This window comes from Xenopus laevis, chromosome 9_10L (genome assembly GCF_017654675.1).
Source record: "Xenopus laevis strain J_2021 chromosome 9_10L, Xenopus_laevis_v10.1, whole genome shotgun sequence".
NCBI lineage: Eukaryota > Metazoa > Chordata > Amphibia > Anura > Pipidae > Xenopus > Xenopus laevis.
In genome coordinates this window covers 117,327,392-117,348,930 of record NC_054387.1, presented here as the reverse complement: position 1 = coordinate 117,348,930, position 21,539 = coordinate 117,327,392, and the positions used below count along the sequence as shown (strand labels likewise).

At 44.7% G+C, this 21,539-nt stretch overlaps 1 protein-coding gene across 3 annotated transcripts in view; it reads left to right on the top strand.

Moving 5' to 3' along the window:
• Positions 1 to 7,412, top strand: part of LOC108701644 (E3 ubiquitin-protein ligase RBBP6) — a 41,413-nt gene extending 34,001 nt beyond the window's left edge. For all 3 annotated transcript variants that reach the window (XM_018236557.2, XM_041576176.1, XM_018236556.2), the window contains 2 exons: positions 149 to 1,891; positions 2,889 to 7,412. In XM_018236557.2, coding sequence (XP_018092046.1) covers positions 149 to 1,891; positions 2,889 to 5,202 — 4,057 coding nt within the window. In that variant the 3' untranslated portion in view covers positions 5,203 to 7,412. The remainder of the gene's footprint in view (positions 1 to 148; positions 1,892 to 2,888) is intronic.
• The last annotated feature ends 14,127 nt before the right edge of the window (positions 7,413 to 21,539 follow it).

Genomic DNA, 21,539 nt, shown 5'->3' with positions numbered 1-21,539 from the left:
CTCTGTATGCTGAAGCATAAATCTTAGTATCCCATAGATTGCTGAGAGTTATGTCTTGGCATCTAAGGGTTGATGATTTTCAACCCTAGGCTTGTTTTTTTTTTTTTTCTTTGTTTTTAATCAAAATGTGGATTTATTTTCCCCCTAGATCCAAATCTCCTTTCTCTGGATCATCATATTCTAAAAGTTCCTACTCTTATTCAAAATCAAGATCATGTTCTTCACGTTCACGCTCCTACTCGCGATCCTTCAGCCGTTCTCGCTCCCGTTCTTTCTCTCGGTCCCCTTCGTACCAGAGGAAACCTCACTCAAAAGGTCGCCCCCGTTCTAGATCTAGGTCTCACGGATGCCCTCGCTCCAGATCCAGATCTCCCTCATACAGACGTTACCACTCTCGCTCAAAGTCCCCAGTATACAGACTTCCTTCCCCTGCCAAGAGGGTGATACCCCAGGGGGAGGCTGAGCGTGGCTACTTAAACAGATATCGTGACATACCTCCCTATGATGTCAAAGCTATGTATGCTCGGCAGCCTAACCTTCGAGAAAATTATGAAAAAGAGCAGTATAGAGAGTGGGAAAAATATAGGGACTTGTGTGAAAAATATTATAAAGACTGTGCAGTTAATGCTATGCCGAGACAGAGATCTCCTATGAACAGAGATCATTTCTCTCCTAGCCGATATGTCATTCCTCCTCAAGGTCGTAGGGACAATTCTCCATACAGTAGAGGGCGCAGAGAAGAATATCCTCCATTTACACACAGAGGTCGTCCATTAGGTGCCAATTATCCAGAAAAACTATTACCCCGTGACGCACACATTGTAAAGGATGTTAGAAGATCAAAAGAAAAAGAGAGTGCTAATGTTATTGGAGACTCCAAAGGAAATAAACACAAAAAACATCGAAAGAGAAGAAAGGGGGAAGAAAATGAAGGGTCTTCAAAAGTCGAGGCGCTCTCGTCCAGAAAGACACGAGATCTACATGGAGACGATAACAAAAGAGCTGAACCTGTCTTCGTACCCTCAAGCAAAGACGATGCCACACCAGTGAGAGATGAACCAATGGATGCAGAGTCCATTGCTCTAAAACCCCTGTTGGAAAAAGATAAACGAGAGAAACCAAAAGTAAAGCAAGAAAAGACCAAGCGCAAGCCTGATACAAACCAGTCTAAAAAGGAAAGCTTCTCTAAAGTAGTCAAGGTTGAGAAGGGTGGTGGGGATGGTGATAAGGATACGCCTGCAGTTAATGAGCCACCAGCCAAGAGGGTCAAAGAGGAGTCCCATAAAGGTGACGGCACAAAGAACCCAATGCCACAGAAGGACGATAAAGCTGCTTTGCTACCACGGAAGGTGCATCTCAAGATGATCAAGGAAAACCAGGATGGCAAACCAGCAAAAGAAGACAATCCCAAGAAAGAGCATACAAAACAAGACAAACCTCCTAGCAAGGATGAGAAACCCAAAAAACCTACAGAGAAACCCAAGCCCACAGAGCCCAAATCAGAAAAACGCAAGAGGAAACCAGATGATAAACTCTCAGATAAGGAGCAAGAAAAGACCACTTTGAAAACCTCTAAACCCGACACCATCGAGAATGCAAAGCCTTCAACCTCCAAAATTAAGTCTGAGGTAGAAGTACAGAAACCAGAAAAAATCCCAGAAAAGGAAAAAGAGAAGGAGAAAGCAGTATCCACGACTGTCAAAAAAATTAAACTGAACCGAGAAACTGGAAAAAAGATAGCCAGCTCTGAAGCCAGTGGCCCAGTAGAAGTTCAAGACAAAGCAGAACCTGCACCAGCAGTGAAGTCCAAAGTAGAGCGTGTTAAGGGGAAGATTAGAAAGAAAGTCCCAGCTCCAGATGGTTCTGGCTCCACTTTAGTTGATTATACCAGGTAAGTCGGTTGAGAATATTCTAGAGAAAATTATACACATGGGGCGAAAGATCTGCTTTTCTCCACCTGGGTTTTCTATGTTATCCACTCCTTTGTGTAAGTCCACTGACGGGCATGTCGTTGGCCTGTGTGTAGCTGCTTTGAGCAGATTTTAGTGCAAAAAAAGTGCATCATATGCCCTTATGTGGCTAGGCATAAACCTTCAAATTTCTTAAAAACCGTCTATAAATATCACTTTTTTTAAGATAAAGAATGGTCCCCTTATCATAGTTAGGGCTGGTGGTCTCATATAGACTAATTAAAATGAATGGGACCACCCCACCTTATGGGTTTTTAGTTAGGGGAGTATGACGTTAAAGTGATGCTGACACTAAAAACTAGTCTTCAAAATGCATTAAAGCATAAGTAAACCTTAAAAACAATTGAATGTAAAATTAACAAGGGTGCTGTTCTAAGCACTTTTGCACTGTACATTCATTATTTTTAATTCCAAGATATTAAGGGATACATGTACTGATAATATGAATGAATTTTGTTACAACAGCGCCACCTGCTGGTCATTTTCTAACCACCAAGTAGTCAAGGAAGTTGTCAGGAGAAAGAAAGAGGCTGCTCTGATGTTCTTCTGCTTAGGAAAAAATTAGAAACCTTTCTCAAATCTTTTCTAAGCAGAAGAACATCAGAGCAGCCTCTTTCTTTCTCTTGACAACTTCCTTGACTACTTGGTGGTCAGAAAATGACCAGCAGGTGGCGCTGTTGTAGCAAAATTCATTCACATTAACAGTACATGTATCCCTTAATATCTTGGAATTAAAAATAAATAAAGAATGTATTATTATTTGCAGTGTAAACAGTGTAATTTAGGAATAGAAACTACACCATAAAAATTCCTGACAGTAATCCTTTAAGGGAGTAATTGTATCCTAAGAATGTTTGTGTTCTTGCTGGCATATATATAATTTTAACTGTTTATTCTTCTTTTGCATATGTCATATAGTACAAGTTCCACTGGAGGGAGCCCTGTGCGAAAAGGGGCTGAAAAAGTGGACAGTAAGAGAACAGTGATAAAGACAATGGAGGAATACAATAATGACAATTCTACTCCAACTGAAGATGTCATCATTATGATTCAGGTTCCCCAGTCCAAGTGGGATAAGGATGACTATGAGTCTGAAGAGGATGACAAAAAGGATTCCCAAGACACATCTAGCACTGGGAAGCCTATGAGTGTAGTGACAAATGTTAGTGCTAAACCTTTATCCATTACTGCCCCCGGCGACAAAGATGCTGTGCCTACTGAAAAGCCCAAGTCATCCCGTGACCAGGCTACTGAAAGTCATCCTCAAGATACCAAAACTTCAAAGGAACTTCCAGGAACATCCAGCAGCAGGAGTAAAGCCAAGGAAAAGGATAGTCCTGCTGCTTCCGAGAAGGACACATCTGAAAAAAGGAAAGTAGAGGGCAGTTCCGAATGCAGTAGTCGCCAGTCTTCAAAAGAGAGGCTGTCGGAAAAGCAAGAATCAAGTCGTAGCAGCTCCAGCAAAGACTTCACCCCCAACCGGGAGAAGAAATTAGAGCCTTCTGACAGCAAGGACAGAAAGCTGGAGCATGAAACGAGAGAAAGGGAAAGAAAATCAGAGCACGATAGCAGAGCTAAGAAGCCAGAGCATGACAACAGAGATAAGAAGCAAGAGCAGGACAGCAGAGACAAAAAGACAGAGCACGACAACAGAGACAAAAAGACAGAGCATGACAGCAGAGACAGGAAGCCAGAGCATGACAGCAGAGACAGGAAGCCAGAGCATGACAGCAGAGACAGGAAGCCAGAGCATGACAGCAGAGACAAGAAGCCAGAGCATGACAGCAGAGACAAAAAGCCAGAGCATGACAGCAGAGACAAGAAGTCAGAGCATGACGGCAGAGACAAGAAGTCAGAGCATGACGGCAGAGACAAAAAGCCAGAGCATGACGGCAGAGACAAGAAGCCAGAGCATGACGGCAGAGACAAGAAGCCAGAGCATGACAGCAGAGACAAGAAGCCAGAGCATGACAGCAGAGACAAGAAGCCAGAGCATGACAGCAGAGACAAGAAGCCAGAGCATGACAGCAGAGACAAGAAGCCAGAGCATGACAGCAGAGACAAGAAGCCAGAGCATGACAGCAGAGACAAGAAGCCAGAGCATGACAGCAGAGACAAGAAGCCAGAGCATGACAGCAGAGACAAGAAGCCAGAGCATGACAGCAGAGACAAGAAGCCAGAGCATGATAAAAAAGACAAGAAGCCAGAGCATGACAGCAGAGAAAAGGACAAAAAGCAAGAACATGATGGCAGGGATAGAAAAATTGAGAATGAAGCAAAGGAAAAGGACAAGAAGCCAGAGCATGAAAGCAGAGATAGGGAAAAGAAAGCAGAGCATGAGAGCAAGGATAGGGATAGTAGAGAGGATTATGACAGTCGCGATTACAGCAGCTCTAAGAGGCGGGAAGAGAAGAAAAGGGAGTCTTCACCAAAAGGCAAAGATTCATCATCTTCTAGCTCTCAAAAGGCTAAAGCCAAAGACACTCAGATTGAAACCTCAAGGAAACGTCCTGCAGATGCCCGACTTAACTCCAGCCCACCTCGAGAGCGCAAGCCACGTGTGGAGCAAAAGCCCTCTGACACCAAACGCTCTCCCAGTGAGCAGAAACCAAATGAGAAAAGCAGAGAGAAAAGTAAAGAGAAAATAATGAAGGTAAAAAGTACAGAAGAATCAAGCGAGAGTAAAGCTTCTCACTCTAAGTGCACATCGCCAGAGCCCAAGACAGACAAGGACACGAGTGACAGGGACACTAAAGGAAAGGTCCCTCAAAGCCGGTCCTCCCGAGTCTCTTCTGACCTGACCAGAGAGACCGATGAGGCCTCCTTTGTACCAGATTACAATGAGAGTGATAGTGAGGGGTCAGTAAAGCAGGAAGATGCCACTGCCTCCCAAAACAAAGTTAATGACAAACCTGCATTGGAAAGTACAGAACCAGTAGACTCCAGTATAACTGCAACTGCCCATAGCAGCCCAAGTGGCAGTCGCAGCCCAGCAGAGTCGCTGACTCATAGCCGCAGCAGCAGCCCCAGTTCTGGAGGCAGCCCAGATAGGAAACGGCGGAAAAAGGAGAAGAAAAAACACAAGAAGCATAAGAAACACAAGAAGCATAAGAAGCACACGGGCAACGAATCCGAGACTGAAAAGAGCCAGAAACACAAACACAAAAAGAAAAAGTCCAAAAAGAACAAAGACAAGGAGGCAGAGAAAGAGGAATCCAAACCACCTGTGTAATTTAAAGCCAACCCCTGGGGCAAGAACCTTTTGCAAAGACACTCGTATCTTTTTTTTTTTTTTGCATTCAATGAATCCAATCTTTTTTTCTTTGTAAATATGGGAGAAAAAAAAACGATGCCACACTTAATATATTGGGGATTATTTGACTTTTACTTCAGAGCTTTATCAAGTGAACGTTTCCTTTTTTTTCTTTTTTTTGTACAGAGGTTTACATATTGTGACCATATTACAGACAACTCTTGCTTTCGTTTAGATTTTGTTTCCATCTTGGGGGCATTGCGTGTTTACCCATGAAACGGGTGGAAATCGCTGTACTGTGAAAAAACGGCCTGGTAAATCGGAACGGATGCTGCTCTGAATGCCAACACATTGGCCACCCATGCACTGAAATGCCACGTTTAATCCGCAAACGGTCACCCTTTGATATTATAGACATTTTAAAACAGAATCTTATGTGAGAACACAGGGGTTGCTTTAAGGGGGACGTTCTAGAAGAACTGTTTCTACAAGGCCTGATAAAAGCATATTGTACCATGTATTGCACTCTCTCCAATTTCCACGAGGCAGGTTAGAAAATCCCATCGGATGAAGACCACAATGCCACGTTGAGGTGGTCCTTTACCCGACAGGTCTACTGTACATAGGTCCATATTAGGATCCAGTCGTCGGCTGTCACCATACGAGTGGCATTTCGATTGGTCTTCATTTTTATGGTTTTTGAGTTCAAGGATGCTCTCTGGTGCTCAGCTACCTATAAAGCAAGACTGACTGCAAAGCAATGATTCTCCCCTCAGTCCCGGCATGCCCTTTTAGTCAAGCCCTCGAGCCTATGAGACGTCGATAACTGTAAAGTAGAAACCCAGCTGCTTTGAACGGAAGACTTCTAGTCATCTGCAATGAGCTGACATACAAATACAAGAGCAGCTTGTTTTTCAATTTTAACCACCCGCCATCTTGCGTGTGTTTTTAATGGCTTTATAGACAAGGGGGATGTCCAGGCTATGAGCTTCCAGCTGTACAGACATCTTCCAATAGCTGGACGCCATGCTTTAGCTCTCCTTAATCACATGTTCCTCAGCGAGTCCTGGCATGGGGTGTAGGTAGTGGTGCCCTGGACCTGAGTTCTGCTGCTGCTGGATTTTATTTACATGTTGTCGTATTCATGACCCAATCAATGGCCTATTCATTGGCTGTTTAGGCAGAGCACATCCCTGAAGCAACAGGTTTGACTGAGGCACTTGTACGTTTAGCAAGACGTTGCTCTGAGTTTGCAGGTTACATTGAGTGCTACATAGAGAATCGGATGGACACCCCTTCGGAGGCCTAGGAAATAATCAGCCAAAGAGAATCTACCCCAAAGGAACGTCTTTAGGAGATTACAGATTGCAAAGATCCCATTCTTATGATCCGGTGGGTTCTGATTGGCTACGATGCAATATGGTGGCTCTTTGCAAAGGGTCAGTTGCATGTTTGGGTCCATTGCATCTCAAACTGTACCATGGTCTCGGTCATACTCAGTGTTGGACTGGGCCTCCTGGAGGAGCTGGTGCCAAATAGATGTAGATCTGGTAAACGATTTAGATGTTTTATTGCTCTATGATGGAATAAGGGCTGATGGGAATTGTCCTTGGCTGGGTTTGACGGGGACCAGCTACTGTGGCCGGCCCAACACTTGGTCACATTTGAGTAGTTTGGGGCCCAGTGGTGCAGCCAAAACACAATCCAGGGGGTCAGTCATGTTTATTCTGCTTCTCAGTTTAGGTAACGATGACCAACTTTTCTCTGCAACTGTTTTAAACCTGTGACTACTGTAAGGAATGTTCTGTAGAGCCAAGGCTGGAGCCTGTTTAAGGCCTATAATGAAGAGGCCTGTCTTCCTTGGCCTCATTTACAGCAGAACATTAATCAAGTTAGCCTGTTCTTTCCTTTGCACTTTTTATCAGCAGGTTTTTGTTGTTTTTTTTAAGTTACCAATGAGAGTTGTCGCTAAGCAGAGAGAGAGAGAGGAAATGACGAAGCCAATGTCCCATAGGTCGGAATATTTCTTATGTTCTAAACCTTGTGTAAACGTTAAAGGCAACCCTACCTCAGAAGTGTTTGTAAATATTTCTTTTGTGAATAAATCAGAATGAACTTAATGATGCTGTGGTTGCAATGGTGTAAACTAAACAAGACATTAAAATTGCGATTTCTTATGCTTTTTTTTTTTTTTTTAAAAAACCCATTGTTTGTGTTTTATTTGTTGGGGATACGTGGTTGGTTCCGTAGCAGTGATTGGGAGAATTAACCCTTACTTGGCGCCAGTTTGATTTACCCATGGCACAGAATAGAGCAGGAGGAAACCTGGAAATGTACAATGGCAGCTCCGTGGTACTTTCACCGCCATAAGCAAAGTGGTAAAAGCATTTGATGTTAAAAGAAATGGAACCCTAAAAACAAATGTGACTAGAAACACGGCATTTTCTTAACTGCACCAGCCTAAAGGTTCTGCATCTCTATGACATTAATGCACAGGAGCTCCCCATCTTGGACCTTGTTAGGAGTGTCAGTGGCTCTGCACATGCTCAGTGGGCTCTGGGCAGCTGTAGAGAAGCTAAGTTTATAGGGGTCGTGTCATGGAAGCTGATGCTAAAGGCCTGATTACTAATTTTGAAGCAGACTGCACTGGTTTATGTGCTGCCATGTAATTGAAATCTGAATGAATCAATAATCTAAGCACAGAGCATGTGCTGGGAATCAGCAACATAGAATATGGAGAGTTTCAGAGGAACAAATCTTCCCTGCTAAAGGGCTGTAATGTTGGGTGGGTATTGAGCCCCACCAATTTTCCACTGAGGTAGTAGGTGAGGAATATTAGTCAGCAGCCATTCCTCAGCTCTAACAAAGTTGTGATGCTGCACTCACTCCACCACCAGTTAAACAGATGGGTCAGACCTCTGTATATAAATCAGAGCAAGAATCCAGGCTGGATTAGGGTCAGTTACGGATCGAAAACATTTTCAACACAAACACATCAGGAGCAAGCAATGGCCAATGGATCAGCTGCGTCACTAGCCTTCGTTTTCCTCAGTCTATAGTTTAAAATACTGTTTGAAGTGGCCTGGGGGTAAACAAAAATAGCATTGGTCAAAATGAGGGGAATAACATGGGTCTCTTCTATTAACTGGAATGTGATGGCCAAAGTGTAACGCTCACTCTGTGACTGGTGCCTGAAAGTTCACTGGGGCTCATGTGTCTGATCAGCAGAAGTAGAGCCGGGGAAGTGAATTCACTTCATGGGTAGGAGATTTCATCTTGTATACAGAGCAGAGACACTCCTGGGAAGGAAACCCCAATGTTGCCCCTACATTCTTATGGAATACTCTGTAGGCTAGGGGTTCCCAAACTCGCGAACCATATTCAAATGTTAGTTGGGGAGCAACACAAGCATGAAAAAAAAAAGGTTTCCATGGTGCCAAATGTCTCCAAGCCTGGAATTCAAAACGAAGCACCTGCTTTGAGGCCACTGGGAGTAACATCCAAGGGGTTGGTGAGTAACATGTGACTTGTGAGTCACTGCTTGGGGATCACTACTATAGGCTAAAGCGCAGCTGGGGCAGTTGCTGATCAGTTGCAGCTTATTGGGCAGGTTTGATTTTCCCATCTGAAGGCTAAATCTACACATCAGTGCAGTCCTCGTCCAACAGACACGTACACCCCTCAGTATGATATGCTCACTGGCTCTCAGTCCAACGATTGGCTCATGTAGGGTATTGGTGGCTAAGATCGGCTCATCCAAATGAGTTTATCTGGCACTGTATGGGCAGCTTTACAGACTGCTAGCTTTATAGAAATCACTGAAAACCATTGGCTGGAATATGGCCTTACCATATGATAGAACTTTCTGGATAATAGATCCCATACTCTTACATACAGCTTTTCAAGCAGTGGCTCTTTTGTGCTTTTAAAGAATGCACGATATTCCCCGCAAAAATAATAAAGGCACTTGAAGAAACAGACACCTTCCTGCCACAATGTCTTGAATGATTTTTATTGTTTTTCCAAGTTAAACAAGCAGAAACTTTGACAAAAGATGAAGGCTGAACAGTGAAGCTCATTCAGTTATAAACAGTAGATGGAGCCATCTTGATTGTTCAAGAGATTAAGACACATGGGTTACACCAGTCATACAACCAAACTACTAAACTACCTAACCTTAAAGTAACACTCAGCGAATATTACAAAATTCTAAAATAGTATCCTGCCACAATGATGTACATAACGGGTGGCTTATTGTCTTCTGTGTTTGAGAAGGTTCAAAGAATTGGAGAATAAAAAGTCAAAGCTCTGCTCGGTTAAGAGACTTGAGTCTCAAGCAGGTGGGTGGGAGTAGAACTGGCACTTTTCCAGGAGGCATCTAGAGAGAGTAAAGTATTAATAAAAGAGCTAAATTGGGGTCATGGTGTTCCCCCTGGAGGAGCAACTCATACTTGTATCTGGTGGGCCATGTTCTGACTGTGCTACACTCTAATCCCCAGGCAGAAGTGTAAAAAGGCAATTAGGGTTTGACCTGCTGCCTCATTATCAACAGAGGCATTTGTTCATACAGCACATGGCAACCAGACACCTTAATTAGTTGACACTTCCACGCACACCGCCTACTATACCGTCTGCCAACATCTAATGGGATTTCCAGGGTTGATACTGAGATGCTGCACACAATTCACTTTCCCGAGCAACATTTGCCCTGAGCTTCGATGCACCATGTGCTAAGTGGTTGTGTTTTGTACCGCAAATAAACGTCCCCCCAACATTATTTCCTTTAGTTCTGCAGAGGTCAGGTCCCCAGAGGTCGATGGAGGAACTACACAAGACTTTCTGTATACGTTTAAGTCCAACTCATCTTACAATGAGAGCTGTGGAGTGAACGGATTCCCTCGCTGAAGTGCTTGTACTGGCAGATGCATCGATAGCTTAAAGAAGCTCACCTTGATTTACTTGGCCTCAAATTTAAACTTTATACGGTCATGAGCAAACAGGGTGATTGAAGCTATTCAATGTTGGGTCCTAGTGAGGGAATGGACTCCTTCTAACAAAACAGTCACAACAAAGGATGAAGATATGGGATTGTATACTGGTAATTGTATCCTCTACCTCGCAGGGGCCAAACAGCGCTTCTGTCCTTGTTCACCATGTTTAAAGGAGAACTAAACCCTTAAAATTAATATGGCTAAAAATGCCATATTTTATATATTGAAGTTATTGCACCAGCCTAAAGTTTCAGCTTCTCAATAGCAACCAAACAAAACGAGCACGCACTCCAGGAGCCAGTCTTTTGAAGTAAAAACGTAGTTTATTCCATTTCACTAAAACTTACACGGCCTAACGCATTTCGTATCCGCCGAAATATAATCATAGGCACGTATCGATGGATACGAAACACGCTAAGCCGTGTATGTTTTAGTGAAATGGAATAAACTACGTTTTTACGTCAAAAGACTGGCTCCTGGAGTGTGTGATCGATTTGTTTGGTTGAATCCTCACCTCAAGCTACGGGTTTGGGGTGCGGCACCCCGGCCAGCTGTCATCCTCAGTGAGTGTGTTATAAGCTGATATTAATAATCTACTACAGAATTTGTATCAATTGTTCCTGAAGGCGACAGACCTGGGGTCTTACACCCAGGCCCGGATTTGTGGGAAGGCCACCTAGGCCCGGGCCTAGGGCGGCAGGATTTTAGGGGGGGGGCATGCTACCCAACCACACCCACATTGGTTCAAAAACACTGGGGATGCACAGGAGATACAATCTCCATGAAAATTTGCACGAATAAAGGGGAGGGGACAGGGGCGACAAATGGCAGTGGGCCTAGGGGTGTCCGCTATGTAAATCCGGCCCTGCTTACACCCAGGTCGCTCTTCTTATCGGGTGAGCTGCAGTTCTAGTTCACTTTGCAGCTAATTGCATAGTTCAGAGACATATGGTCCCGAACCAATTTTCATTTGATTCGTTTTTAAATTGTAAGGATTAGAGACGACCATATATATATATTTATCTTCTTAATAGCAGCAATGATCCAGGACTTCAAACTTGTCACAGGGGGTCACCATCTTGGAAAGTGTCTGTGACACTCACATGCTCAGTGGGCTCTGAGCAGCTGTTGAGAAGCTAAGCTTAGGGGTCGTCACTAATTATCCAGCAGAAAATGAGCTTCCCCTGTAATATAAGCTGATGCTACAGGGCTGATTATTAAATTCTGATGCTAATTGCACTGGTTTCTGTGCTGCCATGTAGTAATTATCTGTATTAATTACTAATCAGCCTTATATTGTGACATTTCTATTCTATGTGTACTGTATATTGTGAGTGGGTCCCTAAGCTCATCAAAAACCATAATCCATGAAAACCATAGACGATTACAGCAGTAGGCAGAATGTATGTTCAGCACAAGCCCTATTCATTGCACTCATGTTGAACAAGCAGGTGAACTGCCCCTTTAAGCCTTTAAATCTAAATGGAAAAAATGAAGGCAACGTCCTGTTTTCCGTTGCCGTTGGGGCGCGTCACTGATGTAGAAGGCCGGAATGTTTCCATTGCGCATATTGGTGTTTGAGTGTTGCGCACCTGCACAGGTGTATAGCGATTCCTCTGCCCCAGCTCCATGTGTTTGTCTGTCCCCAAGTGCAGTGTCTGTCATTAAACATCATGTAAAAGGCACAGAAAGTCCACACCATCAAGCAGATTTGTAGGATGTGACGCACTATAAACATTTGAAGCCAAGCTACACATCATGCCTCAATCTCTTGGCTTCCTTCAGCCATACATTCACTAACTGTCCATAATTACAAATAAAACGAGATCCCTAGGCTGTGGCAATGGACAGCAGAACCCCAGATACAGGTAGGGTTGCCACCTTTTCTGGAAAAAAATACCGGCCTTCCTATAGATTTATCTTTTTTTCCTATTAATAACATTGGGATCAACCATCATTTTTACCCGCCAGGCTGGTAAAATACTGGCCAGGTGGCAACTCTAGACAAGCTACTTAACCATCCATCCTAGCAATTGCTTCTCAAGGTGAGAAACCCACAGTCATTCATTAGGTTTCCACCAGTAAGATATACTGGACTGCTGCCCAGAGCATGCCAACCTCCCCAGGGATTCTCTGAGACTTCCTCCTCTGTGCCCACCATTCCCAAGCCTCGGCCACTGAAGCATTCCAGCACTGTGTCCCCCCTCTGATTGCTCAGTCTGGTACAGTCTGGCTTCTGTCTAAGATCCAGCAGGTTTTCTGATCGGCTCTGCGATGGGTCGGTGACGGCCAAAGGCTCTGTGCCAAATCCACCTAATTAGGATTAAACATTTGCAGATTTTCCTTGTTTCCTCTAAATAACAGCCGCAAGGGGGTTGGTCATGCTGGGGGGAAGATGATGCATTGGTACGGCTGCCTATTTCTTTCTGCACCTCCCTATTGTTCCAGTTCAGTGCAATCCATTGAGACTTTCTGTTTTCCTTCTGTTCTGTGCAATGACTGATGGTTTTTGTTATTCCATCTCATTGGCAAAACACACCTCTGCTTTAGTGTCTCAATCCCTTTCTTAATCCTTTAATTCTCTTTCCTTATTACTGTTACAAAATTCCTTTCCCCTGTTTGCTCTATGCGTTCATTCCCGCGGCCGATCAGGGGAACTTTCCAGCAGCCGGAACAGCAACCGATATTTACTGTAGCTACAAATTCTCCAGACATCTATAGGTCAGGTTAGAATTCATGTCAGACAAGAACTGAATCCGACTTGCACCCCAAATGGATCTTCTAAGGGCCCCATTATAATGTGATTGGTGACCTGGGGGCTTAAAGCCATGTAGCCTGTCATGCTTTCTATATCTAGGGTTGCCACCTGGCCAGTATTTTAGCAGCCTGGCCGGTAAAAATGATGGTTGATCCCAATGTTATTAATAGGGAAAAAGATAAATATATAGGAAGGCCGTTGTTTTTTTTTTTTTTTTTCAGAAAAGGTGGCAACCCTATCTATATCCAAATGTCCTGGAAACATTTGTTTACGTTGCAGGTGTCCCAATGCAGAGCCACTACTAGGAATCAAAGGGCCACATACTACTACTTGGGGGCCTCAGTTATTAGCAGAAAACCCTGCCCTGGTAGAATGAGAACCTAATGAAAAACAATGGCCCACTCTCAAATGTGGACACATTTAATATGCCCCATTATTTTAACCCCCCACCCATTACATCCCTCTTAGATTTTTATAATTCCTGGGTCCCCCGAATTACAACACCCCCTGATGGTAACTGTTTCATTGATTAGTGTAATATCCATAGCCTTATTCTGGTAGCAGCCTGCTTCCCTCTAGTCTGGGCCCATTTATAGGCTAGGAAATCCTACTAGCCAAGGACTGGGTTGCATGACTGCAGGGTTCCATATGTTGAAGCCCAATAAGGCAACTGAAAGCATCTCATGTAGATTGATGTCCATTTCCAAAAGATGCAGAAAGATTCTTCTTTCAATATAATTAGCCTGTCCCACCAACTTACTGTAGATAGAACTTCTAATGAAATAAAGGAAACACAGAATTGAAATTCAGAGCAGAGAATGTCTCACTTGTACCCAGGGGAGATCCAGCAATTCAACTCTCTGTTGGATACAATAATAGCTGAACAAACACACTCCCCTAGAGACCAGTGTTCTAATCCCCCCCCTGCCCCCGGGAGGTTACAATCTGCTCCAATTTAGCTTTCTCTTTTGAAAACATCACTCACTGCTCTCCGTTCAGATGTGGTGCCCCACGGAGCCTAATAAGGTCCAAACATTGAAGCGTGATACCCTAGGATGTGGGTACATTATGCAGATACAGCACCATGGCTGTGCCGAACAACAGCAACATATTTAGTTTCTCTTCTTCTACCTATTTAGCGTCTATTCCTGCCCAGAAAGGATAGAGTCAACCTGAGATCCCATATTCTTACCCCCTTCAGCATCACAGGGGCCCCTTGTATAAGGAGAAAGGAGAGATAAGTGCTCTTATGTCTCGTATTAGGAAAAGGGAGATGTACATGCGCTAATGTTTTTGTATTGGAGACATACAATGGGGCAAATTTACTAAGCGGCGAAAATCGCCAGTCTCTTTCTCTAGCGAAGTTACGCCTGCATCTAACACACACACCCAACTCGATTCAATGAAATAGAACCTTCAAAATGTGCATCTCTGTGCAAGCGTGGTTTCCTGCATCTAACCCTGAAAACTGTATTGTATAAGATGTAAAGATGTTAATCCAATGTAGAAAACAGTGTTTAATAAACAACTTGTATGAGGAAAAAAATAAATAAATAAATTAAGCCCTGGAAGGTACACAGTGGCCCCAACAGCTTTCAGCATTTAGCAGAGTTTCCAGATTGCCAGTTTGATCCTTCTCTTTTAGGTGCTTTGAGGTCTGTTTATTTGGAGGAGGGAAATGGTAGGGGACCCTTCCTCTTCCTTCCAAAATTGGCAGTTTGATCCTTCTCTTTTAGGTGCTTTGAGGTCTGTTTATTAGAAGGAGGGGAGAGGTAGGGACCCTGGGGCCCATGTACAGGGTCAAACTGGACCAAACTGGGACACTGGGTAAAAACCCGGTGGGCCCCGGCCCTTATGGGCTCAGCCGCCCAGACCCGCACCTGTTTACAGCCCACACTGCCCCCTGATCTAATCCTCCCCCCCTTTCTCCGCTGCAACTACGTGTATGTGCGGGGGGCCCAGAGGGGGGTTTGCAATTGAGGCGGGGAGCCTTTAGGGGGGTTGTGGAAGAGGCAGGGGCAGATCTGTACTGAGAATCAAAATAATCCATTTTAGGTACACAGAGGCCCAAACAGCCCAATAAATAGTGAGTGTCTATAGCATGTTACAGAAGTCCTGGCATTTGCCAGAACCCACAGATTGCCTGGGCAAAGGGGCCCGGAATGGGATGGGGCTGCTGTGGTAGACGCACCACTGGGCCTCCGAATCTCCAGTCCAACGCTGCCCATGTATTAGGAAGAGGAGAGAAGTAGGGACCCTGGGGCCCATGTATTATAGGAGGGGAGAGGTGGGAGGTTTAAAGAAGGTTGGGTCTCTGTTTCCCCTGTATTAGGAGCAGGTAGAATTGCCACCTAGTCGGTACATTAGCAGCCTGGCTTATAAATATACAGCTTGATGTGAATATTAATAGTGCAGAGAAGAAACCATATAACTAGGCCGGCACTTTTTCCCAGAGAATGTGGCAACCCTAGGAGCAAGTAAGAGGCAGTTGCTCTGATGTCTGTGTATTAGGAGAAGTGGAGAGGTAGGTTGTTAAACCTGTTCATCCAAATCATAATATATTTTCCTTGGCTCTGTGACATAAACCTGAAAATGAAAGAACTGAGAGATGGATGGGATAGCAGCATCACTAAATCGACACCCCTCCTCATCTGTAAAATCTGGGCAAATTTGTCCTAGAAAATTCAGAGTTTTTACCCAAAACCAGCAATAGATGGCGCTCTCCTGCTGATTTACAATAGACTGTAGTTCTGCAGGTGACATTTAGTCTCGGGGAGGTGGCAGGGCTTCTGTACATGAAAGAAAATAATAAACCTTCCCGACTCAGACATTACAGAAGTGCTATTAATATATTTCTAACAAGAGGCACCCACAGCCCTTCACACTCTTCATACTCTTCATACTCTTCCTCCCGTCTCCCTGCACAAGCCTGGGCTTCTCCCCTGCATTAAGGGACCCTGGTGCATTACCAGGGCAAGTAGGGACAATGTGCCACTCCCCTCCCCCCTCCTCCCCAACCAACCTATAATATCCGCACATATACAGGTTAATGATTAGGGTGTAGTTCAGCTGCAGTGCCAGGGAAGTGTGCAGTGCATCCTGGGATACGGGTGTAAGTATGTAGTGCTCCAGGCAATCAATGAATGCAGTCTTCTGAATGAAAGATAAATATATCCTGTGAATGACTATGAACATTATTGTTTCCCTGGAATCTTCATTGTTGTGGCTGAGGATGAAAAAAGACAAGGGAATCCTACTGAACCTGCACCTGTACTCACACCATTGGGTGCAACGCGTTTCAAGCATTGTCCCCCCCAACCCCAATTGCTGTCATTGCCCTTAAAGTAATATGTACACATTCCCATTGATATTTTAGTTGCTAGAAAAGAAGAGAAATCATATTCAGTGGGTAACTATAGAGGAGGCTCCTGCAGTCGTGGGATAGGGGGTCCTGGATCATGGGGTCAGTTACCTTTATAACTCTGCTAGAGAGCTGGAAAATGTGTGCACATGCAAGTGGATTTCTGAGCATGTCGGGCCCCTCCGAATATTATTTGGCAGGGAGGACTGGTGCCCTATAGTTATGTGCCTGACCATATTCTTTGGTTACCCAAGTGGCCTCCAGCCCATTGACACCTGCAGTTCCAATAGAGATCTATGGGATCAGCGCTGCTTCCTTCCAGCCAGTATTTTACTGACCTAACCTGTAAAATGTAATTGTTGGCATATTGTTATAATCTCTAAATTGAGCCCCTGACCTGCCCCCAATCCGATCCAATCTTACCTTTTTTCTTCCCCGATTTGCTCAATAACTCTCCCTGCCCTGGAGCACACAAGTTAAGGCCCCCCATACAAGGGCAGATATAAACTGCTGACAGATTAAGTCGGCAGTGTATGGGACCCTCCAATAGGCTTCCCCAAAAGTCGTCCAGATGTCGATTGGTCGGGCTTAAAACTCCCGTCGGATCAAGGAACGAATCGATTAGTTGATGCAGTCATCGATCCGACTGCCCGTTTTCTCCTCGCTATGATCCGATCTTTCTTGATCGGATCAGCCCGATGTTGCCTGGGCACACTCTTGTTACGATGCTGAATGTTTTAGAAATGGAGTAGCCCTAGCCCTACCATTTAGGGCAAAGACGCATGCTCAGATTCGGGGAGATTTAGATGCCCGTCGTCAAATCAACTCATCTTCGGGTGACTAATCGCCTAGAATGTAAATCGTCGATGGGATGGCACTCGGATCGCTTTGTTTTCCGAAGTTGCCAAAACTTTCCTCGTGAGGCAACTTCGGAAAACGAAGTGCACCAATTGCCATCCCGCCGGCAATTTACATTGTAGCCAGCAGGAGGCAGTTCCGGGAGATTAGTCGCCCCGAAGAAGAGGAGATCTGTCGCTAAGCGTCTGAATCTCCCGAATCTGAGCGTCTCTGCCCTTAAGCTGGTCATAGACGCAAGGATCCAATTGTACAAATCATCGTACGATCGGACTTCCCCATCTCCCGACCTGCCACTAACCATTCCGATCAAATAAATTACAAAACAACAGATCAGCAATGTTCTGCCCCTGACAGCAATCGTACGAAAGTTATGTCCGACCAAAGCTGGTGACAGTCTCCCACTGAAAATCATACGATCAGCAATACACGCAGAGATATTACCCGCAGCCGACAGAAATCTTTTAACCTGTCCGATCGACGACACGACTGATCTCCGCTGGACGAAAAATGTCGGCACTCTCCACACACAGTCCGAAAATCGTATGAATCCACGATTTGTACGATCTGATCTTTGCGTCTATGGCCAGCTTTAAGGTGGCCATACACTGGCCGATAAAAGCTGCCGACAGACCGATTCGGCAGCTTATTGGCCTGTGTATGGGGGCCCCCGACGGGCTTCCCCGATCGAGATCTGGCCGAAAGTCGGCCAGATCTTGATCGGATGGGTCTAAAAGTCCCGTCGGATCGCGGCCGCGTCTGTTCGTTGATGCGGTCCCGCGATCCGACCGCCCGTCTGCGTTCTCTTGCATCAGCCCGATATTGCCCACCTCAAGGTGGGCATAGCGGAGGGAGATCCGCTCGTTTGACGACATTGCCAAATGAGCGGATCTCTCCATGTATGGCCACCTTTAGACCCAGACTCCTTTTTGTAGACATCTAACCTGTTGTCTGGACTGAGTGACCAAAACCTGCCCCCATTGCATCATAGCCCCCCCATTATAGCATATGCCAGGTTTTCTACTTGTTGTTTTCTCCACCCCCCCCCCCCCCCATAACAGCCCTGTAATAATTCTAGTAATACTGACACATTCCTATGGATTTTTACAGTGCGACAGATAAGAAAGCTCAGCTGAGGCAGAGTAAATAGAAGCAATTAACACGTATTGTTTCATTGTATTTCAGCTGGAGCCGGTTGCTCCCAGTTTTATATGAATGGAAACTGCCAGTTGTGGCCACTCACCAATCCTGTAAATGACAGAAAGCTCTGGGCACAGGTTATCATATACCATGTCAGTATCCCTTTAAGATGTTATATCCACAGAGGCATTTGCACCAGACAGTGGGTGCGTCTAAAGACAATAGTGGGTGAAGCTATTGACATGGATTCAAGAATTAGCGTTATCACGTATAAAGGGGATTACACGCTTAATGCAAATGGATTCGTGCACTGACAGGCAAGACTCTGCTAGAGATTTGCTTTTTAAAGGGGAACTCCACCCAAAAAAACGTGTCATTTCAAGCAGCTTCCCAATATACATTCATGTAGGCTTTTGTGTTGCATAACTGCTATTGAAAGCTGTGTTTGCTCATCCCTGTCCGCTTTACTGTTTCAGGAGTCAGAACCAGCAGTGCAGATGTTGCTTAGAGTATATTGTGCAACAAAAAAACCCTGTTTAGGGGTATAGTTGCCCTTTATCATACAGATATGATATCGGCAGACACACACACAGCTGCTCAGCCTGACTTGCCTCTCTTTATCCCCCTCCCTTTGGCTTATCCTGAGATCACCTATGTGGCTGCCGATGAGCGGCGAGAGTGTCTGCGCAATTTATCTCAGCGCTCAAGAGAGGAATAAAGAAAAGACTTTGCTCCCAAGATACAATGCAGCAGGTTTAATCACCATGGCAACAGGGCCCCTCAGAATTCCCTTTTCTACATTGCTGCGTTATTTTCTGCATGGAAACAGGACGGCAACCACATCACAGAGACAAGGGGCCAGACATGTACGTCGTATTTAAATATTACAGTGGGCCCGGTGCTTAATGGCTTCAGATTGCAAGCTTATATGATGAATGGACGGTGTATCATATATTAAATATCATAAATTAAATGTATTAATCAGGCTTAGTGTTCTGTACCTCCTGGGGGTTATTCACCAGCTCTGTCGGACCCCAGAGTATAATTAATATCTGCTCTGGAGTTCAAATGGGACTGCAGGGTAAATATAGCAATTAGGAAATGAAAGTATTTCAGCAGATACAAAAGGTGGAGATGCACAGTAAAAGCTACAAAGGCACGAGAAGAGCAGTGGGGACGGCAATGGGCACCAAGTTTGGGCAGCAGAACAGTCTCATTGTCCAATTGTTGCATTGATGAAGGATGTTTAAGCTTACATCTGCCCGTGTAAGTGGTACGGCAGCTCCTGCTCAACCATACCTACACATTACAATATTCCAAAAGGGAGGTTATATAATTCTTTGTTCGACTAAGAAAGGAGGGGGTCCCTCAACATTATCTTGCACAGCGGCAGAACTATAGATATTACTGGGCCCCACAGCATATCCAGAGGTTGTCCTTTTTTACCAATATATGTTGAAATTGCTGATTAATTAGGGCCTCATGGGCCCCCCTGTACCTCCTGGGCCCCCCTGCGGGGGCACATCCCTGCGCTCACTGAAACCTTGTGTAAGCCATGCACGAGCCTCGTGCTGCTAGTTGGGAATTGAATTGCCGCTGCATGGAGCTAAGTCTTACACCGTCCCCCATCCTTCCTGCCCATGACACCCGTGATGATGCCAAACAGGAGATGAGTATGATTTCTCTGCAGAAATAGAATCTTGAGGGGGCCACACACACCTGCTGGACTTTGTATCTGTCTCTTTCTCTCTTGGACTGCAGAGCCAAGGGACGGATGTCAGTGGCAGAAGCTGAACGTTGCTTAAAGGGCCCCTTGTTTTTGTAGTTTTTGAATTATTTGCCTTCTTCTTCTGATTCTTTCCAGCTTTCAAATGGAAGTCACTGACCCCATCTAAAATCAAATGCTCTGTAAAACTACTAATGTATTGTTACTTTTTATTGTTCATCTTTCTACTTGTCAGTACCGTCGCCGGGAGCGCACATCGGAACGTCTTCTCCCGACGGCGGCGCAGGATCCAAGATGGCGGCACCCATGCAGTCCACGTAGGTGGTGCGCCGGCACAATGACGTCACTGCCGGCGCTGAAGTTTGAATAAAAGGGCGCCTCGGACACTGTAACCCTGCCCAATTATAGGTTCCCTTTGCTGGTGTTCCTGGGTGCTGTTATTTCTGTCTCCTGATCTTGACCCCTGCCTGAAACTCTGATTATGAACCTGAAATCTTGCCTGGACATTGACTTCTCTCCTGTTTACCCCCTTTTGTTACCGCGTACTTGGACTTTCACCCAGATTCCTCCTTGGTCCTTACTTCTCCCGGCTGGGAGCTGATAGACCCCCTGACACTATTCAGGCACTTTCCTATTCATATCCCAGTCTTTTATTCATATCAGTGCATGGTTGCTAGGGTAATTTAGACCCTAACAACCAGCTGGCTTAAATTGCCAACTGGAAAGCTGCTGAATAAAAAGCTAAATAACTAAAATAAAAACACAAATAAAAGATGAAAGCCAACTGCAAAGTGTCTCAGAACATCATTCTAATCCTTTAAATGGGCAGATGGGGGCATAACTATGCAGGGAGGGAAGGGAATAAAGTTTATTAGACGTTTACCAGCAGGGTAGTACCCGCCCAGCTTCAGCTGCTGATTTACTTGCTAGTAGAGGCATAACTACAGTGGAAGCATGCTGGCAATCCTAGCTGTGTGTTAAGACATTTAAAGCTCATACAAGTTCTGGTCAGACAACTGCAGTGCCAATTTATAACTGTTATGTTCCTAGGGTTGCCACCATTTTTGGAAAAAAATACCGGCCTTCCTATATATTTATCTTTTTTTCCTATAAATAACATTGGAATCAGCAATCATTTTTACTGGCCATGCCGGTAAAATATTGGCCAAAGGCAACCCTATATGTGCCTCATTTTTGATTTGCTTCAGAATGGTCAAACACCTAAACCAGACATTGCACTATGATGCTTGATGGGTAGAACAAACCAAGGCTGCTTCTGTTTCATATTCAGTTGTTGATCATCATGCAATAAATATGAGATTTCTAGCTGTGCAGCATTAGTAGCCTTATTATCAGTAGCCTTGCTTTGTGCATTTGGAAGCAGCGAGATAATGCAGAGTTGCTACGTAAACCTCACTCTCCTCGGCCATGGCCAAGCTTCTAGTAGTATTTACTTCAAACCACAAGTGAAAGCAGAAATTATCA